The sequence below is a fragment of the Canis lupus genome, chromosome 27 (assembly GCF_011100685.1).
Source record: "Canis lupus familiaris isolate Mischka breed German Shepherd chromosome 27, alternate assembly UU_Cfam_GSD_1.0, whole genome shotgun sequence".
Taxonomy (NCBI): domain Eukaryota; kingdom Metazoa; phylum Chordata; class Mammalia; order Carnivora; family Canidae; genus Canis; species Canis lupus.
The window spans coordinates 17,748,150-17,768,856 of NC_049248.1; the positions used below are offsets into that span (position 1 = coordinate 17,748,150).

General features: G+C 35.4%; 1 protein-coding gene across 9 annotated transcripts in view; it reads right to left on the reverse strand.

Moving 5' to 3' along the window:
* The window catches only part of PLCZ1 (phospholipase C zeta 1), an 82,814-nt gene that overhangs the window by 35,041 nt on the left and 27,066 nt on the right, over window positions 1–20,707 (reverse strand). For all 9 annotated transcript variants that reach the window (XR_005379906.1, XM_038576941.1, XM_038576940.1 and 6 more), the window contains 5 exons: window positions 17,938–18,168; window positions 16,102–16,249; window positions 12,277–12,393; window positions 11,018–11,190; window positions 3,118–3,250 (listed from right to left, as the gene is read on the reverse strand). Coding sequence is in view for 8 of the 9 variants with exons in the window: in XM_038576941.1 (XP_038432869.1) it covers window positions 3,118–3,250; window positions 11,018–11,190; window positions 12,277–12,393; window positions 16,102–16,249; window positions 17,938–18,168 (802 nt within the window). In the remaining variant the exon portion in view is untranslated. The remainder of the gene's footprint in view (window positions 1–3,117; window positions 3,251–11,017; window positions 11,191–12,276; window positions 12,394–16,101; window positions 16,250–17,937; window positions 18,169–20,707) is intronic.

Sequence of the window (20,707 nt, forward strand, 5' to 3'; positions counted from 1 at the left end):
GGGAATATAAGGGAAGGGAGAAGAAATGTGTGGGAAATATCAGAAAGGGAGACAGAACGTAAAGACTGCTAACTCTGGGAAACGAACTAGGGGTGGTAGAAGGGGAGGAGGCCGGGGGGTGGGAGTGAATGGGTGACGGGCACTGGGTGTTATTCTGTATGTTAGTAAATTGAACACTAATAAAAAAATAAATTAAAAAAATAAATACAAATAAATAAATAAATAAAATAAAATGCAAAGAAAAAAAAAAAGAAATTCACCTCCAGATCAAATCTACTTAGGTTCAGAGAGAAATAATATGTATAATATGTATTGTTTTCATGTACAGATAGTAATGCTTGCTATGTCGATAGGTTTTGTTCTCTGGGTTACCTTTCCAGAGCATTACAGAATTTGTGACTCATTAGAGTTTATGTTTTCTGTGGTGTGTCAGTGGTCACAAGCACACATTTACCAGATAGTAATCCAGGATGCAGTCTATGCCCATGAAAATATTAAACCAATTGACTTGATGCTGGTATAATGAATGTATTACCTTGCCTTAAGAAAAGAAATAATTCCATGGAGTACAGGGGCAGGTCTAAGAGTCAATTCTTTATGGACGCTTTAAAATGTCTGCACAAAATTTTTATACTGATTTATCTTCCTCTTCTAATCCTAATTCACTATAAACTCTCTTTCTCACATGCACACACACACACACACACACACACAGATAATATGTATTATATGAGAAAGCCCTTTTAGTTATGAAAGAAAGAAATGAAGGTAAGGAAAAAAGGAAAGAGGGAAGGAAACCAGGATACCAAATTGGTTAGTTACAGTTTTTCTCTGGCATGATCAAAACCGAAGAATTACTTTAACACCTTATCCAAATGTGATCTTTTTCCTTCCAGACTCTCATTTCTCTTATTAGGCCACAATTACGATAGTAGCTAAGCCATCTTAGAATCCCTCTTGATGGGGCACCCAGGTGGCTCAATGGTTGAGCATCTGCCTTCAGCTCAGTCATCATTTCAGGGTCCTGGGATCGAGTTCTACATCTGGCTTCCTGCAGGGAGCCTGCATCTCCTTCTGCCTGTGTCTCTGCCTCTCTCTTTCATGAATAAACAAATAAAATCTTTTTTTTAAAAAAAAAAAGAATCCCTGTTATCCAGCTATCTAGACTTTTATTCTTGCTAGTCTTCCTCACAAATGTCCCCCACTCCTTTTCTGTTGCCACGGGACTTCTTTGACGGGAATTCCCCATACCTCTAGCCATGAAATCATATCCTGACTCTACTTTGTATTTCCCATTTCCCTCACATACACGTCTTCCTACCAAATCTACAGAAACAACCTCTCTAAAGCCCGAATATGCTAATGATATATTCCTGTTTAAGAGTTTTAATTTTATTCATTTTCTACAGAAAAGAAAGTACCTAACATCTTACCATGGCTCTCACAATTTTCCATGACCATCCCCAATGTAATGTTCTCCTTTTATCTCACACTGATCTTTCTTAAGTACCCTGTATGTCACCCATCTCAAACCTCTGTACTTTTTCCTAGCATGCTTGAATGTAGTCTTCTCCAGGTTTTAGAACTCATGTTATTCCTTTTGCCTTCAATGCCTTCATCCTCAATCTCTGTAAAAAATTCTATTCATTCTCCAGGAACCATCTCCAAATTTGCACCTTCCACTATAATTCTCTGTACTTTCCTTAAAACACTGACTCTATCATAATAGTTTTATTGTATCTCATCACCCATAGCAAATTGAAAACTATCTACAATAGAGTTCATTGAGGCATACATAATAATATATTTAATAAACAGAGATTTTAAGTTTTTTGATACTTATCACCAGGCTTCTAATAACAGGCTCAGTATTATTAGATAAACCAAATTTAATTTCAGCAGGGATACTTCCATAAAACCCAAGGATATAATCTAAATTCTAATGGGAGCTAGAATCATATAATAAGAGGTACACTGAATAAATAAATGTTCTGTGCATTTTGTCATGAAGATTCAAGTAAGGGGATGAAGAGAACAAGAGATAGGTTACTATAAGCTTCCCGACATAAGCAGTTACCATTTCATGACTTTGCCCTTGTAGTATGCCTTCTACTCTAAGGCAGGCAAATAAGGCAGTAAATCATCACCAATATCCCTTCCCATAGATAACCTAGGGTGAAATAGCCAAAATTCCCCACATTTTTTTCCATACCCTTTGCACTAGGGGGAAATGGAGGAGTATCGGGGTATCAATGCAAGGGGCAGATGGTGGATATTATTGAAGATTATCACCCAAGAGAAAAAAAGACTACTAAAACTGCACTGTTTTTCTGTTGGTGCCATTTAACCTGGCACATACTTCCAGACTCTGAAATGAATCCCACTATACTTTGGAATATCCACTTAGAGAAGACTCTAGACTCAAAAATCAGTTCCAAGGTTTTCTCCAAAGTGATCCTGACTACAGGTCAATCCTAGGAATCTATACTTTAATGTCCTTAATTATTTCAACCTCAGTGAAGATGTGATGATGTCAGTAGTGTATTTCATAAAATATCATGATATGCTGGAACTGAAAATCTTACCCAAGTCATTTCTTCCATTTCTACATTTCCCTTCTGGAAAAAAAATGACTGAATTATGAGTAGGTTTCTGTGGCATCCTTAGTCAAAGTAAAAAGCCACAGACCTTTGATCTAAAATAATTCAAAGAATGAAATAAAAATGGATAGCATATTGTATCAGAACAATTGTATGTTCTTTATTTTACACAAAGGCTAGAAGCTAAATAGATTTGCAGCCATCAAAATGCCCCCTTTAATTCAGCAATATGGGAAGAGACACAAAAAAGGAGGTCAAAGTGAAAAAAAAAGTAGTAATTTTTTAGGTCAGATACATTTTTTTTCTGTAATCTGAAAAACAACACATATTTAAACAACACATTGAATCATTATCAAATTGTTTTTGCTGCATATAACACTTTGGTCATCTTAAACCTCATGCAAAGCCCTTGCCTTACGAATAATAAAGATGTATCAAAATTCTATCAGTAGATAAATTTTAGGATTTCCAGAAAGAAGTCTAGTAGAAGTTCAATAAAAATATATTAGGAACTCACCATTTTTTTTAATTACACGAGTCTGCTGCTTCATTTGATCATTTGGAACACCAAAAGTTTCTAGAATCACTAATGTGTCAGCTTTGTTAGATGATGAATGGTTACTGGGAGGTAACTGAATACCACTGATGAGCTGCACAAAAATTTTTGAACGCAGAAATTTAGCAGGATATCAAACTCCATGATCACATAATTTCAAAATAAAATAAATATTCCCCAAAAATATAGACTCTCTATTCCCACAAAGATGTTAAAAGTGTAATATACACAAATTTTAAAATTTAACCCTTTTACCTTCAAGTATCAGTAGCAGAATACTAGGAATATATCTACATTATTCTATTTCACCAATATATAATTATAGAAAAATTCATATTGTCTGAATTTATAGTTCAGCATAAATATTTTCTTATTTTTAAAGTCTTTGTTAGAGTTGTTGTAAAACATTGCTTACAAGTATTGTTACAATCACAGTCTACTGTAACTCAGGCTGAATTACTCTGATAACATGAACTATTTTGAAATTCATATTGTATATAAACAGCCAAAAATTAAACAATATTAATATTACATTTGAAATGTGAGTAAAAACACTGCATAATTTCCTAAGATAGCATTTTTGATAGTATAATGTATATATTTGGATAATTTATGACAAAATTTTGTATTATTTATTGTTGTCAATATTATCATGAGCAATGTGAGTCTGACAAAATTAATGATTTCATATGTATCAGTCCCTAATATATATATGGACACTTGAATTAATTTACAAACACTTAAAGTAATTAACAATAGTTTTATTTCCACTTTTATTTGTTAAACTAACTGCTGAAGCAAAGTTTAGTCTTACTATGGGGAACAAAGTCCAAACAAAAAACAATATTCCAAGTGTACTAGTTTGTAAAATGTACTAATGTAAAAAGTGAAGCATAAGTTCAATTTCTGAAGAATAAAATAAAGAGGAACAAATAAATAATTAATTTTTTTAAGAAGAAAGCAAGAGGGAAAAAAGATAAAAGTGCCAATGTATAATTTTTCCTTTTCTACATTATAACATTAGCTGGAAACCAGAGTGACTATGCAAATATTTAACAGCTACTATGGAATGGGCATTGATCAATCAACTAATTAGACTTAAGGGTCTGAAATTATAAGGGTAGTTATACAGAATATTGGCCATAGACAAGTATACTGCTACCAGAGCCTACCAGTTGAAAATCTCCTCCTCAGGTAATAGACCCTTACTGATATGAAGAAGGTTCAGCTTTGGCACACCTCATGTCAAAAAAAAAAAAAAATTCTGACTAAAAATAATCATAGTTGAATATGAGAACTGAAAGAGAATTTAGAAGCTATTATTCAAACAATCTTTACACTCTGATTCACAGAGCCCTTCCAAGGGCCACTACAGAAAATAGATGTCAGAAAGAAAACCCTAGTGGTCAACTAGAGTACCTATGCTTTTCTCTATTGGCCGTATGCATAAGATTTTGAACTTAGAAAATGGTTGTATAGATTTTATATGTTTGAAAATGACTGACATATTCCAAAACTCTCAATTTGCAGATGACAAACATTAAACCAGAAATGTTGAAATGTCTTCATCAAGGACATAAAGCTAAGGACAAAACTAGGTCTTTTGATTCTCAAGGCATGCCTTCCAAAATTTGTACAAGTTGTAATCAAAACTCTCTGGGATGATCAAAGCAAGAGAGAAGGACCCACATGGCTATGGCAGCAGTTTCCTGGGAAAATCATTAATCCTGCCTGTTTTATATCATACCCCTTACATCTCTATATGAGACCCTTCAGAAACAAACAGGTGGCATTTGTAACCTATGTGTGCATACTATCTTCCATCTTTGCTTCCTCAATAAAAGAGCACAGATGTTCTCTTTACTATTTTTAACTTGAAAAAGAAATCATTCGTTCAACATTTTTCTTTTTAATTTGAATTCAATTAGCTAACATATAGCACATCATTAGTTTCAGATGTAGTTTTCAATAAACCATCAGTTGTGTAAAACACTCACTGATCATCACATCACATGCCCCCCTTAATTTCTATCACCCAGTTACCCCATCCCTCCCCTTCAGCAACCCTCATTTTATTTCCCAGAGTTAAAAGTCCCTCATGGTTTATCTCCCTCTCTGATTTTTTCCCATTCAGTTTTCCCTACCTTCCTTATGGTCCTCTACACTATTTCTTACATTCAGCATATGAATGAAACCATATGATAATTGTGTTTCTCTGATTGACTTATTTCACTTAGCATAATACCCTCCAGTCCCATTCACATCGATGTAAATGGTATTCATCCTTTCTGATGGCTGAGTAATATTCCATTATACATACATACCATATCTTCTTTATCCATTCATCTTTCAAAGACATCTTGGCTTTTTCCACAGTTTGGCTATTGTGGACATTGTTGCTATGAACATTGGAGTACACGTGCCCCTTTGTTTGACACACAAATGGCCAACAGACATGTGAAAAATGCTCAATATCACTTGTCATCAGGGAAATACAAATCAAAACTACAATGGGATACCACCTCACAACAGTCTGAATGGCTAAACTTAACAATTCAGGAAGCAACAGATGTTGATGAGGATTGGGAACCCTCTTACACTGTTGGGAATGCAAACTGGTGCAGCCACTCTGGAAAAGAGTATGGAGGTTCCTCAAGAAGTTAAAAATATAACTACCCTATGACTCAGCAATTGCATTATTTGGTATTTACCCCAAAGATACAGATGTAGCATTCAATTAACTGACATATATTGATCATATACTTTGTGTCAGGCACTGTGGATAAGACCTGAACAAAAAACAGTCCTATCCTCACAGGGCCTTCAGACAATGGGGGGAAGGAAGACAAGCACAAGTAGATAAACCATTACAGGCATGTTCATGTGATGGAGCTTTGCTTTATTCCACTTTGCAGATATTGCATTTTTTACAAAGTGAAGGTTTGTGGCAATTCTGCATTAAGCAAGTCTGTGGGCACCATTTTTCCAATAGCAGTTGCTTACTTTGTGTTTCTGTTTCACATTTTGATAATTCTCACAATATTTAGAACTTTTTCATTATTATTATATTTATTAAGGTGATCTGTGATCAGTGATTTTTAATGTTATTGTTGTAATTTCTGGAGGTGCAATGAACCTTGCCCATATAAAGACAGCAAACTAAGACATGTATGTGTTTTGACTGCAGATGTGGTGGAGACAGCAAGAGAACTACAATCAGAAGTAGAGCCTGAAGATGTGACTGAATTACTCCAGTCTCATGATAAAACTTGAACAGATGAGGAACTGCTTCTGGTGGATAAGCAAAGAAAACAGTTTCTTGAGATGGAATCTACTCCTGGTGAAGAGGCTGTGACGATTATTGAAATGACAACAAAGGATTTAGAATATTACATCAACTTAGTTGACAAAACAATACCACAGCCACCCCAACCTTCAGCAACCCACCCTGATCAGTCAGAAGCCATCAATATCTAGGCAAGACCCTCCTACCAACAAAGAGAGATTATGACTTGCTGAAAGCTCAGATGATGGTTAGCATTTTTTAGCAACAAAGTATTTTTAATTAAGGTATGTACATTGGTTTTTTTAGACATAATACTATTGCACACTTAATAGACCACAGTATAGTATAAACATAACTTTCATATATTCTGGCAAACCAAAAAATTCACTTGATTTGTTTTATTGTGAGATGCACTTTATTGTGGTGGTCTGAAACCAAACTTGCAATTTGTCTGACGTACGCCTGTATAATATAGTGGCTCAGTGTATGTATGTTACGGAAAAACAAAACTACGAAAAGAAGCATAACTAATTTAGTTTAGGAAAAAACGTTCCAAAAAGAAGTGACCCTTAAATCTTGAAAAATGAGTCTGAGTGCAACAGGCAGGTGGAGGATGGAAGAATAATCCAGTCAAAGGAAAAAGTTTATGTAATGCATGGAGATGTCATATGGTAGCAGTACAAGATGTCAGACTGGAAGGGGTGAGAGATAGGCCTAGAGAATTAGGCTAACCCTCAACTAAGAAAGCAAGCAGGAAGCCTGAAGAAACATTAAGTAGACTTAGCACTAGGGCACAATGTCTCTGGGTCACTTGTGGAAAATGGATCAGGACGACCAAGACAGACTATATAAAAAACTGTTAGGAGGCCAAAGGAAGAAATGTGATGACAACTAACAAATTCCTCTAACTTTTTTTTTTTTTAAGGCAAATGGCATTAGACCAAGGGATTGGATAAAGAAGACATTTTGAATCAATAAAATTTAGAGATGGGACATGGGAAGTGACAGACGTGGAAGAGAGGAATGTTCCCAATTTTCTACCCTGAGTTAATTGGCATAATGAATTCGATGGAGTTCATTGACCTTTAAAGAAAATAAGATAGGACTAGGAAGGGATGTTCAGCCTTTAAAATGTTAAGCTTGACAGTATAGGTATTAAACAGGTAAGGATGCTAAGTAGGATATTTAAAATATGCCATTACATTTCAGAAATGAAGTCAGATTAAAGTTTTGAGCATTCTTAGTAGTTGAAATGATGAATGTATATAAAAGGACACAAGGAGAATATTTAGTTTGAGATGAGAATCAAACAAAACCTTAGCCTAACAGACAAATGAAAAAATACTCCATATCACTCAGCATCAAGGAAATACAAATCAAAACCATGATGAGATATCACCTCACACTGGTCAGAATGGCTACAATTAACAAGTCAGGAAACAACAGATGTTGGTGAGGATGCAGAGAAAAGGGAACCCTCTTACACTGTTGGTGGGAATGCAAGCTGGTGCAGCCACTCTGGAAAACAGTAGGGAAGTTCCTCAAAAAGTTAAAAGTAACTTCCCTACAATCCAGTAATCACACTACTAGATATTTATCCAAAGGATACAAAAACACTGATTTGATTTAAACCCCCAATGTTTATAGCAGCAATGTCCACAATAGCCAAAATATGGAAGAGTCCAGATGTCCATCGAGAGATGAATGGAAAAAGAAGAGGTGATAGGTGATAGATGATAGATAGATAGATAGATGATAGATATAATGGAATATTACTCAGCCATCAAAAAGAATGAAATCTTGTCATTTGCCACAATGTGGATGGAACTAGAGGCTATTCTGCTAACTGAAATAAGTCAGTTAAAAAAAAGAGAAATGCCATATGATTTCCCTCATGTGGAATTTAAGAAGCAAAACAGATGAACATAGGAGAAGAGAATGAAAAATAAAATAAGATAAAAACAAAGAGGGAGGCAAACCATAAAAGACTCTTAACTATAGGCAACAAACAGAGAGCTGCTGGAGGGAGATTGGGTAGGGGGATGAGGTGACTGGGTGATGGGCACTAAGGAGGGCACATGATGTAATGAACACTGGGTGTTACATGCAACTGAATTCTACACCTGAAACTAATAATACACTATATATTAACTAAATTGAATTTAAATTTAAAACTTTTTTATAAAGGAAAACCCTTAACAATATAAATACTTCAGAAGCAGGTAGAGAAAAAGGAGCCCATAAATTTGTGAGAGAAAGAATCACCTAGGAGGAAAGGAAAAAAAAAAGAGAGGAAAGCCCCAGACACAAGGAGATTTGTGAGGAATAGGAGAGGACCATACAAAGTGGCTGATTCATCCCTTTATCTCACTAGAACAGCAACTACAATGACAAGATGAGGAGTTTAGAACAATGCAGCCTTTTGCATTTTTTCATTCATGCAAAAAGGCAACAGGGAGACACTGGTTCTGATGTAGAAAGATGTTGAAATACTACCCACCTTATAATGGCTGAAGAGATCAACAGAAATTTAAAAGGTACCAAAGAACATCACTGGAACTTAAAATATTAATGTACTTTCTAGCTTATATTATAACCAAAAAGTAAAAGAACAAGTTACTAATCTTTTAAATTTTTGTATTAAAAATACAAAAAGAATACCAAAGTTATAATAATATTTGCAAGGTAAGCTTAATGGTCAATATTTTGCTGGATCCTAGAAAGAGTGCCAACTAATTGATTTGGGGCTGCATCCAGAGCAGGAGGCAATGTCTACCTAGCTACCATATGCCTCTACTTTTAGAGTCACAAAATCCGGGGTGCCTGAGTGGCTCAGTTGGTTAAGCACCTGACTCTTGATTTTGACTCAGATCACTATCTCCTCTGGTTTTGTGGCATGAAGCTCCAACTGGGGCTTTATGCTTAGCATAGAGTCTGCTTTTCCCTCTTCCTCCCCACTCCCTGGCTTGCGCTCTCTATCTCTCTCAAATAAATAAGTAAAATCTTAAAACAACAACAACAACAACAACAACTTCAGAGTCACAAAACCCCTAATAACCAAGAAAAAAGTCAGCTACATATTTCACTGATAATATGGTATTTCTGCAGTGGCCTGGAACATTTCTGTCTCATTCAACTTTGCTCTACCCTCTCCATATTTATCTCTGGAAAACAGCAACATCTCTGAAATCTCCATCCTCAGCTGGGACAAAAAGGCTAGGACCTGTACAGGATGAAAGTGGTCCCCAAGTCCTATGACCTCAGCACAGCAGAGGAAGGAGCTGAGAGAGGAAGACTTATGGGGTGTGCACTCTGGGTTGTAGCATTTCCTGCACCCTGATAGCCAGGGCACCAGGGCACCAGAGCAGGGAAGCTCTCATCAGCCAGCAAGGCAGCAGCACTCCCCTTAGTCAGAACTGGAGACACAAAAGTCTTCACCAGGGCTCAGCCATACAAGTACCAAAATTCCAGAGCAGAATCTGAGTTGGTTCATATGGTTCTAGGGGCAATGAGCTAAATAAAAAGAGGGACCAAAGAGTCCTACCTACCCAATTTATTCCAAACCACAGGTACAGACACAATCTAAAATAGAATTACTTATAGCTAATTGGAGAGAAAAAGCCAGAGGCTCTTCAGAAGATTCAGGGGCATTCTAAAAAAGAAATAAATATAGCATGTGGGTTATAGAAGAATAAGAAAGTTTTCCAAAAAATCTATATTATTGGAAACAATCTCTTTTATTTTCATAACATCCATACTATGGGAAACAATAAATTTTAGACAACTACTTTTGATCCTAATAAAAATGCACAGGATGTAATAAGATGGGAGGGAGGGGGGTGGTGGCAGGGGCAAGGTGCAAGGTAGGATAGAGACAGAAGTACAAGGAAACAGTATGAGGTAAATAAAAACTGGAGAAGAGAAACTGATAATGCAGGAGAAAAATTCACATCTACATTAGAATCAGTGAAGAATAAAATTAAATTCAGAGGAAAACCAATGGCAGGGAAAAAAAGAAAGTGATAAGGCTGATAGGAACTAGTAAACATGCAGGCAGATACTCAAGAAAAGCACATGGATAACTTTTTGTTTCTCAGTACTAATCAAAGAATATTCAGAGACAAGGAGCAAAAGTCCTGAACTGTGAAAGTCTAATTCTGTAGATTAATGAAAATCCAAGAGCTCCTAAAATTTCCTAGTAAAATTCTGTAAAGTTAAGGAGGAAGAGAGTAGCATATCCACAGGGTAACAAGTGGACTGAACTCCGGCTTCTCTATCACATACTAAAGGCCTAAAGACAATGGAAAAATATAGACTTCAGAAAGAGAAGCTTTCATCCTCAATATTTCTATTCATAAGCAGGTAATCATTCATGCAAAAGTAAACAGAAAGATTTTTCAGATATGGAGAGGTACTGAAATACCACCCACCTATAATATCTAAACAGAATAGCAGAAATTTAAAGGACATTACAGGAAATCAGTGGAACTCAAAATATTAATGCTGACTCTCTAGCTTACATAATAACCAAAAAAAAAAAAAAAAGAAAGAAAAAGAAAAAGTTACTCATCTTACCCTTATTGTAAGTGTCACTGGATTACTGTATCTTGGTGTTTTATTTGGACTAAACGGTGTTTTACTATCTCTTAGGAACTGTGGTTTCAAAATATATCCAGAACTACCATTATCCAAAAATTTCCCATTTTGAAGATCCATGGGTAGACCGGGGGTCTGGAAATTTAAGGCCACTGTGAGAAAAAAAGTATTTTGGTATTGTCAGGAAAGAGAGGGTACAGCTAAAGAAACACAGTTCAAAGGTTTACTGAAATATAACCATGGATTTTATATGTCCAAGCATTTTAAGAGCAAGTATCATTAGCCAATAATTCCTGATTTTTAGACATTCCTTCCTGCCATGTGTAAATTACTGTATGAAGGTGAGTCTCAAAGTCTAACTTTTAAATTATTTTGTAATTTAAAGTTTGAGTTAAAAATCAAAATGGCACACAGTATACATTACAAAATAGCAATGTACAGGTCAGATGATTTTCCAGAAACATGAGAATAGAGAAAATCAGTACACAAAATGCCAGAAGAAAAGACACCAAGTATATTTCAAAACTTTCAGGTCCAAAGAGATATTGTTATCACTTGAAAGTGACAAACAGAGCAATAATTGCTTTTAAAATATAGAAGTCCCTCCATATAGGTTGGTAAATAGCCACTATATCCTCCACTCCCCCCTCATCTCCTCACCCACTTATCCTAACCCCACTCTCTCCCTCCCTCCAAGGGGCCTGGTCACAATCCAGGGACAGAGGGGTTCACACCTGGTACCTGCTGACTGGTCAGTGTCTGTACTGTGAACAACTAATCAATTTGGAATAGGGAGAGTCTAGTAAAGGCAAATAACAGTGCTATGCATTCTCATTCACTTTTCAATACTGTGAATGCAGAAACTGGTGTAAAGTATAAAAGGTAGAGGTCACTTGATTTAAAGAAGCTCTTACCAAATCTTTTAAGCAAAGGAATTGATATTCACTGTCATTGTAAATCCATTTTGATTTCTTTTTTCCCTTCCTACATTTCTCATGTTAACTCTTCATGAACCTAAGCTCCATGCTCCTTACCCTCCCTTAGATTTACCCTCTGTGACCCATTTAGGAATAACTTCAGATCTTGAAACCAATAACTCATCATTGCCTGACCCCAAAACACCTAGGACCCCCCAAATAATCTACTTGGGAAGCTCTTTTCATAAATCTTTCATTAATTCAAAAAATGAACCTGTTTTATCTTATTTTTGCAGAAACTCAACATTCTATAAAACATACCCATTTGACAACCTATATTCCAAAATTCTTGAGGATTGAAATTAGAGGAGTCTGCTCTTGTTGCTTTGGGATAAATTCTGGTAATGAACTTCATGGTGTGAAGAATAAACTCGTGGGCTAAAAAAATATATATATATATTAGAACACTGCAAAAGATTTCAAATAAATTAAATGAACTGCTATGCTTCTATATATTATTCTATAATCATCTCAATACTTTTGATATGTATGTTTTAGCAAAAATATTTGTAATTAATGGTAATCAAAATAAATCCATGCCTTTGACAGTATAATACACTGTTATTGAGAAGCAAATAATTTTTTATTACACAATTTAATGTATACCAAACATTCACTTGATGTAAAAAAGGTTAAATAATATATTTCTGTTTTTCACACCCCAATTAATCTCACTTTGACATCAATATATATGGGAATATGTAAAAATATATATTTGGGAATATATAAAATTCCAAAATAAAATGCATCCATTTTTTAAAACAAAAATTGTATCTTTCTCCACTTTGTCTTTTTTTTTTTACTTTGGTTTTCGTATTAGGGCAGAATCATATGTAAGTCATATAAAGATATATAATGCCATCCAAATTAACCCAGTGAATAGCCAACAGATTCTCAGGGTTGAAAGGCAACCTTAAAAACATTCAGTTCAGCTGCCTAACTTCGTAACTACCACAGCATCTTCCCTCAAAGTTCCTTCAATCTCTGCATCTCTCCATTGAAAGAGAACTTGCAAACTCCCAGAACAACAGTTCCTCCTTATCTGTGATTTTGCTTCTAGTGATCTAAGTGACCTACAGTCAACCAGGATCTAAAGCAGATGATCCTACTGTCTGACAAATCACCAGAAGGTATCTAGTACCTTAACAATGCATTGCAATGTGTGTATCGTTCACCTCATCTCATCTCATCACGTAGGCATTTTATCATCTCCCCTCATCATAAGAAGGGTACGTACAGTACAATAAGATGTTTGAGAGAGACTATATTCACATAACTTTCATTACAACATCTTGTTATTATTGTTCTGTTTCATTATTAGTTAGTGTTGTGAATCTTTGTGCCTAATTTATAAATTCAACTTTATCACAGATATGTATGTATAGTGAAAAACAGAGCATATATGGGTTCAGCACTCCACAGTGTCAGGCATCCACTGGGGGTCTTGGAATGTATCTCCTCTGGATAAGGAGGACTACTGTAGTTCTGAGTATTTCAAATGTTTTCTTTACTGAGATAAGGTCTGTACTTACAGTATACTACACATACACTTACACAGAGTCTGTTTCTATTTTTTTATGTTTCTACTTACATATTTTTTATAAGTTCCTATTTATATATGTTCTATTTAAGTTGCTTGAGATTCAAAACTAATTTATATCCTTTACCACTGGACACCCTTCAAATTTTTGAACATAGATTTCATGTTTTTCCAAGGCTTTTATTCCTTCACTAAGCAGATCCTGTTCCCATAACTACTCCTGCTACTATGGTGACCAGTATTGGGAGAAATGGTTAATGCCTGTCGCCTACTATATTTGCTGGTCAAACTGGAATGGAATCGCTGCCACCCTTATCCCACATACTATTCTTTAGGAAGCATCGTCAAGTAAAACTTTAAAATTACTGATGTTAATAATTATAATTAACTTTATCAGCTCTCAAGTATAGAAGTTATGCACTCCTTGAGAGAAAGTTTATTTTGAAGCTACTCATGTATAAATGCACCATGTGTGTCCAACTACCATGATTCCTTATCCAGCCCTCAATAAGACGCTAATCTTTTGGTAAAATGTATACTCTCTGGATCTTAATTTTTCCTATCTACAAAGTGATAAACATGAATGATTACTAAAGACCCTTAACATAATATGATCTTGTTACTTCTGAAATTGGCCTTTAGAAATTAAACATGCTACATTATTATAAATGCAATTTATGTTCATTTTAGATAAATGAGAAATTTAAATAAGAAAAAATAAGAAATAAAACTATATAATCTCATCACTCAATTAATAACCAGGTAACCTCTTGCTATATTCTTTCCACTCCATTGTCATAGGTGTATTTTTTTAACTGAATAAGTTGTTTCTTTTTTTAAACTTCCATTTCTTTACTTAAAAATAACATGAAAAAATCATTCCATTTCAATAACATTCACCTACTACATTATTTTTAAGTGATTGAAAAGTATCCACACATATGAAAAGTCGTTTCTGATCCTTATGCATTGTAAATTTAGTGACATTTAAGTTTTTAATAATGATGGACATTCTTGGAGTACAACTTCATCCACATCATTAATTATTTATAATTGGCTTTTGGTGCAAGGAAAATTTCTATACTCTTTCCAAAGAGATGGTGATGTTACATTTTATGCCTCTGCTCAGAACTGCCCAGTCCCTTTACAAATTTTGAGCAAGTGTCTAATACAATAAGAGTAAGAGAATTATAACTACTTTTGCTGTGCCTAGAGGTCTTGTTACCTTGAACAACAACATAACCATTCAATAGTTTGAAAGAATAGAGGCTAGCAAAGTAGGTCATCCAAATTCAAACTCAGTTGACAATACTCACTATAAGAAATATATTTTATATCCCACCCAACACACAATATACACAGATGCTTGTTTCACAATATAATACTCTAGTTGAATCTCTATGATTCTAGTCCAGTCTAGTCTATTCCATTCTATTCTACTCTATTATTTTAACTGTAGTTGAGACCTACTGAATTGGTTTTTGTCATAATCTAGAGTTTAAAAAACAAACAAAAGGACCCTAAAATATTTAGAGTCGGTTTGATTGAAGAGATGATCTGAAGTATACCTTAAAACCCTTGGGCACCAGTGGCCAGCCCTAAGAGGTTAACCATCAAATACATCAGAATCCACATTTCCAAGCAGCCAACAGCTTTTTTGAGTCAGTTGCAGGTACTGATTTCCTTGCCATGTTGTTTCGACACAGGATGGTATGTTGCTTTTTTTGGGGGGGGTAGGTTGCATTTTTAAAGAAGGATTTGGGGAGTCCCTTAACTACCGAGTTAATTACTCATTCTTTTTTTTAAAGTTGAGGTTATTCCCCATCATTCAAGTTTGAAAAAAGGGTTGGGTCTGCTTCCCATTCTCTTTCCAAGGCCTAGCTGCATCCTGGGCTCTAGCAAACAGGATAATCCACCTCAGGTTCAGAATCAGAAGACAGTTAAAAGATGTGGAGACAAATGGTACAACTGCAGACGTGCAGGGACAGTGCTCATTCTGCACAGCCATGTAGCAGCCTGACCTGGCTGTCATGTCCTCCTTCTCCCCCACCTTGGATCTAGTCTCTAGGTCTATTTAATTGTCTACCTCAGGTGCATGCTGAGTCCACAAAGTTCACCATGGCTCCGTTCTCTCTACCATGAGCCTTCATCATCTCTTCCCTACAGGGCCTTGCCTTTACACTACTATCAAAGGCATCCTTCAGAAACACATAGGAGGTGATATGACCCCTGAGATTTCAATCCTGCTCACCTTTGTCACTTACCACTCTCCTCTATAAACTGCTCATCAGAGCCCCTGCCCACCCAAGTTTCCACACTGGACATTCTCAAACAAAATTTCATGACCTAAAGAAATTAGTTAAACAAGTTCTGTGAAATCACTTGTTGTGACCTGAGGCATATTGTCTTTTTTAAAATTACATTAAATATGTTGGCATTTCATGAGAATATAGTTTTTATAAATGTCATTGACCAATCTTGACACCTTAGCAGTGCATAAAAGTTTTTTAAACACTTCATCTGTTGGAATCATAAGAATTATTTACCTTTCAACTTTGAAAGTTTTCGAGCCTCTGTCTCCCCAATGGAATTAGTTTCATTAAATTGCTGATATAGCCTTGAATGCTGAAAGCTTCTGAACTTCTCAGCTTTGGTATAAATGACAAGATCAGATAGGGCCATAGCCACTTTTACCTTTGTGGTATAAAAATAAAATGCAGGAATTTCATATTTTTGCACTAATCATCTGAAAAATTCCTTTTCCAGTAAAGAAAACATGCTTTCAGATCAATTACATTAGTCTTTTCATAATAGTGTCTTCTCAAAAGCCATTTGGAAGGTGTTAATGTAATTATTTTTCATGATGATAGTATTTAATGTTAACATGAGACAGGATACATCTAAAATCCCAACTAAGGGATCCCTGGGTGGCGCAGCGGTTTGGCGCCTGCCTTTGGCCCAGGGCGCGATCCTGGAGACCCGGGATCGAATCCCACGTCGGGCTCCCGTTGCATGGAGCCTGCTTCTCCCTCTGCCTGTGTCTCTGCCTCTCTCTCTCTCACTGTGTGACTATCATAAATAAATAAAAATTAAAAAAAATAAAATAAAATAAAATAAAATCCCAACTAATATAATAAGTATTGAAGATGACAATTATTACTAATTCCTTTTTTCCCAAAGATATCAATTTATTTTCATGAATTTGATAACTTTAGGATATTTAGTCATGAGTAAGTAAATGCCCAGGGTAATCAAACATCTGGGAATAATTTCTGCTATATAGTATACATTTGATCTTTCACATGCCAGCATCTACATCCTCTACACTTCTGTTAGCACCTTCCCAAGTTTTGTTTTTGGGAAAATATTCCTTGATCAAGCTCAATCCATGGGCTTAAGTATTGATAATATGGCTCGGACCTCGATAATCAGAGATTTGCAGTCCCATAGCAATAGCAATTGACTCTGGGATGTGCACACACCTGGATTGTAGCCAATGCACATAAAAGTTCGCTTGGTCATCTGAGAGATAAGTAGGTTTCCACTGGATGTGAGCCTGAAAGCATATAAAGCTAATGCTTTGTGAAGTCTTGCACCAACGTAGAGAAAGTGGATCCAAAGTTGGAGAAAGAAAGTTCTGTGGACTTTGCTTGAGACATTATACCATGTCATTCTTGAAATTTGAATCCCTTTCCCTGAACTTTTCATTGATGTGGGCCAATTAACTTAATTCACGATTTACTTAAACCAGTTAAATTAGTTTTATGTCACTTGTAATTCAAGATAACCTTCTTTTGTCATGCCAACTTGTATACTTACAATACTATATATTGTAACAATCATTTTCTTGTCTCTGCTAGTATGGTCTCCTTGAAGGCAGAAATATTTTGTTTGTATTTTGAACATTGCATAATGCCTATTACATAAAAATACATAATATTGGACCATTGAGAAAACATTATAAACAGCCAAGGGCACCTGGGTGCTTCAATCAATTAGGTGTCTGACTCGATTTCATCTCCTGGGTCATGATCTCCTGGGTCATGAGATCAAGTGCCTGTGTGCTCTGTGCTCAGCCAGAGGCTGCTGGAGATTCTCTCCTCTCTCACTCTGTCCTTCCCCCAACTTGTGCATTCACGCATGCATTCTCTCTCTCAAATTAATGAATTTTAAAACAGATAATGCAAGAGAAGATATAACTTTAAATTTTTCTCTTCCCATGTTAATTTTTTCCAAACAAGTTTTAAATGATAGACTAGAATTTTTATAAGGAGGAAAAAGAATTTTCCTTCCAAAAAAAAGAAAATGTTTAATTCTCCACCAGTAAAAAAACAAAACAACTTTTCAATCACTTGTAAGATTTTCACAAAGTATCATCTCACCCTCCTTCTCTTGAAGAGTGGTAATCCAGCTGCACTTATTGTCTCTGATTCCTTTTCTGAATCGTCTTCTAAAACAGCCAATGCTTTTGATTCTTTGATTTCTTCGTCCACCTCTTGATCTATCTCTTCATATTCCTCTACCTGACCATGCTTATCAGAACCTTTTCTTTCACGGGTTTCCCTTAAGGATCCTATTTTCTTGTTTCTAACTAATACTTTGAATTTTAATGCCTACAGAAATGATTTGAAAGAGAGATACAATTACACATTTACAGGGAAGTTTGCATTTTAACAGTCATTGAAAAGTCTTTCACCATGTTTTCAGTTAGCCCACAGTAGTAAAATATGTAAGAACGCCCTCTTTTTCCATACCCCATAATACCTTAATAGAAACCAGTTATATTATAGTATTGACCAAAATTCACCCCAAAATAAGCGTGTTATGATTGGGACTTACTCTGGCTCCATTTCTTTTACATTCCACAAATTGCTACCATTTTAAGAAATTGGCTTACATGAAAATTATATGTACACACACACTGTACATATTTTATATAATTTATATATTTTTATACATTTATATATATGTAAAAATGTTTGCAATGCTATAAAAGTTAGAATGTTACAACTTCTGGCAGCAAATGCTTCAGATCATCACTCTGTTATCCAACATTAAAAAATATTAAATGAGATCAGGTATTTAAAAATGTCTAATGTTTGACACCTAAAATGGACTAAATTTAAATTAAATATTTGTAAGTCTTCTTCATATTTTAACTGCATTGGCCACAAGCATCATCAAATTAATATTTCCTGTCCATCAAAACTTAAAGCATAACAAAATTCACCAGCAGTGTCAGTCATTCTAAATCCAAAGATTTCCAGTTCCCTTCTTCCCCTTATTTATCCCTGTCCTTTTCAACTATTAAATTAATTTATCAGTATATTGTTTTTAAGAAGGCTCCATCCCCAATGTGGAGAGATACATGCTCTCTACTGATTGAGGCAGCCAAGAGCCCCTATTAATGTACTTATTAAATATCTGCTATGTTTTATGTATAATGCTGCAGAAATCTGGATTATGAAAAAAAAGTTCTTTTCTTCAAGGAGCTTTGAGTTGTCCCTTCACTTTGCTATCCCAGGTACCCATTCAAGTTACTCCATCACCTTAGACCTTCTATTACTATGGTCCTTATATTACTTTCTAATGCAGAGTTTTTCCAAAATGCACTATGCAAACACATGTATCAAAAGCATCACCTGGGCTCAATCAGTTAAGCATCTGACTCTTGATTTCAGGATCATGACCTCTGGGTAGTAGACCATGACCTGTGTTGGGCTCCACACTGAGCAGAGAGTCTGCTTGAGATTCTCTCTCTTTCTCTCTCCCTCTGTCCCTCCCAACTTGCTTTATCTCTCCTTCTTTCCAAAATAAATAAATAAATAAATATCTCTTTTTTTAAAGCATCACCTGGAGTTCTTATTAAGAAATAGGTTCTTGGGATCTACTTCCAAATTAAAAAATCAGAATATTGAGTTGTAGAGCTGGAATTATGCCTCTTTAACAAGACTCTAAGCAATCCTTTTTACTCCAGTGACTGAGTGAGATATGAGAAAATGACCTTATCTCTAATTCCTCTACTCATTGGAAAGCATCTCCTTACTTTGGTATAGAAACAAAAACATTAATGAAAACTACATATCTGGATTCTAGAAAGTTGTTTATAAATAATAGGAGGACGGGTCCTATTCTTAGAAAGCTAAAAATTATCATAATTTCTTGAATTAGGCCATTAGATTAAACCTTAGATTACATCTTTGATTAAATCTTTGATGATATGTTTCCAGCACTTTACACAAGGTCTTTATTTAATATTTATTTTCTATCATAATTGAGCATTTAGTCATGAGAATTCTTACGGGGTGAAAGAGTCACAATTTTTCCATCTGTTCAATTTTTTTTGTACATTTCAATGCTATCATGAGTCCTATACTTCTTATCGCCAGTGTTACAACTGTCACCTTTAAATTTTCCACTCTTCTAAATAAGATAAAGAAAATACTCAAATATTACAGAAATACTGCTCTACATACCAAAATGATGACATGTCAAAACTAAACTATTTGTTGTTAGACAATGCCATCATGCCATGCAAAAAAAAAAAAGTTTGCCTATCCTCTGATGAAATTTGGGGTGAGGAGAACAGACTGGCAGGGAAACTAAGGACTCGCCCAAGAAGAATGAGGAAAACCTAAAAAAATGTGGTATTTCCATGTTTCAAGGAAAGGAAGGAGCCTTCCCAGCATTGAACATTCTGAAGGAAAGAAGTCAGATGGTGACAGAAATAAGTCTGTTAGAATTTACTAGTAGGAAAGCCTCTGATGAGAATGAGACACTTACTGAGGAGCAGCTGGAAGACAAAGCTCATTAGGTTGTGAGATGAGAAAGTGGAAATTTAGGTTGAAACAGAGAATAATAAAGAAATAGCTGAAGAGAGATCAAAATCATGAGGCTAGGGTGCAGGCACTTTTTTAAACCAAGTACTTGAAGTTAAGTTGAAGATGGAGGAAGGCCCATAAGAGATAGAGGAATTAAAAAGAGCAGATTTAAAGGAGGAGGATGCACCTGGGTGACACAGTTAGTTAAGCATCCGACTCTTGGTCTCCACTCAGGCTTGTGAGATTACTCAGCACAGTCTGCTTAAGATTCTCTCTTCCTCTCCTTCTGCCTCTCCTTCAGCTCTCTCCCACTCAAATAAATAAATAGATA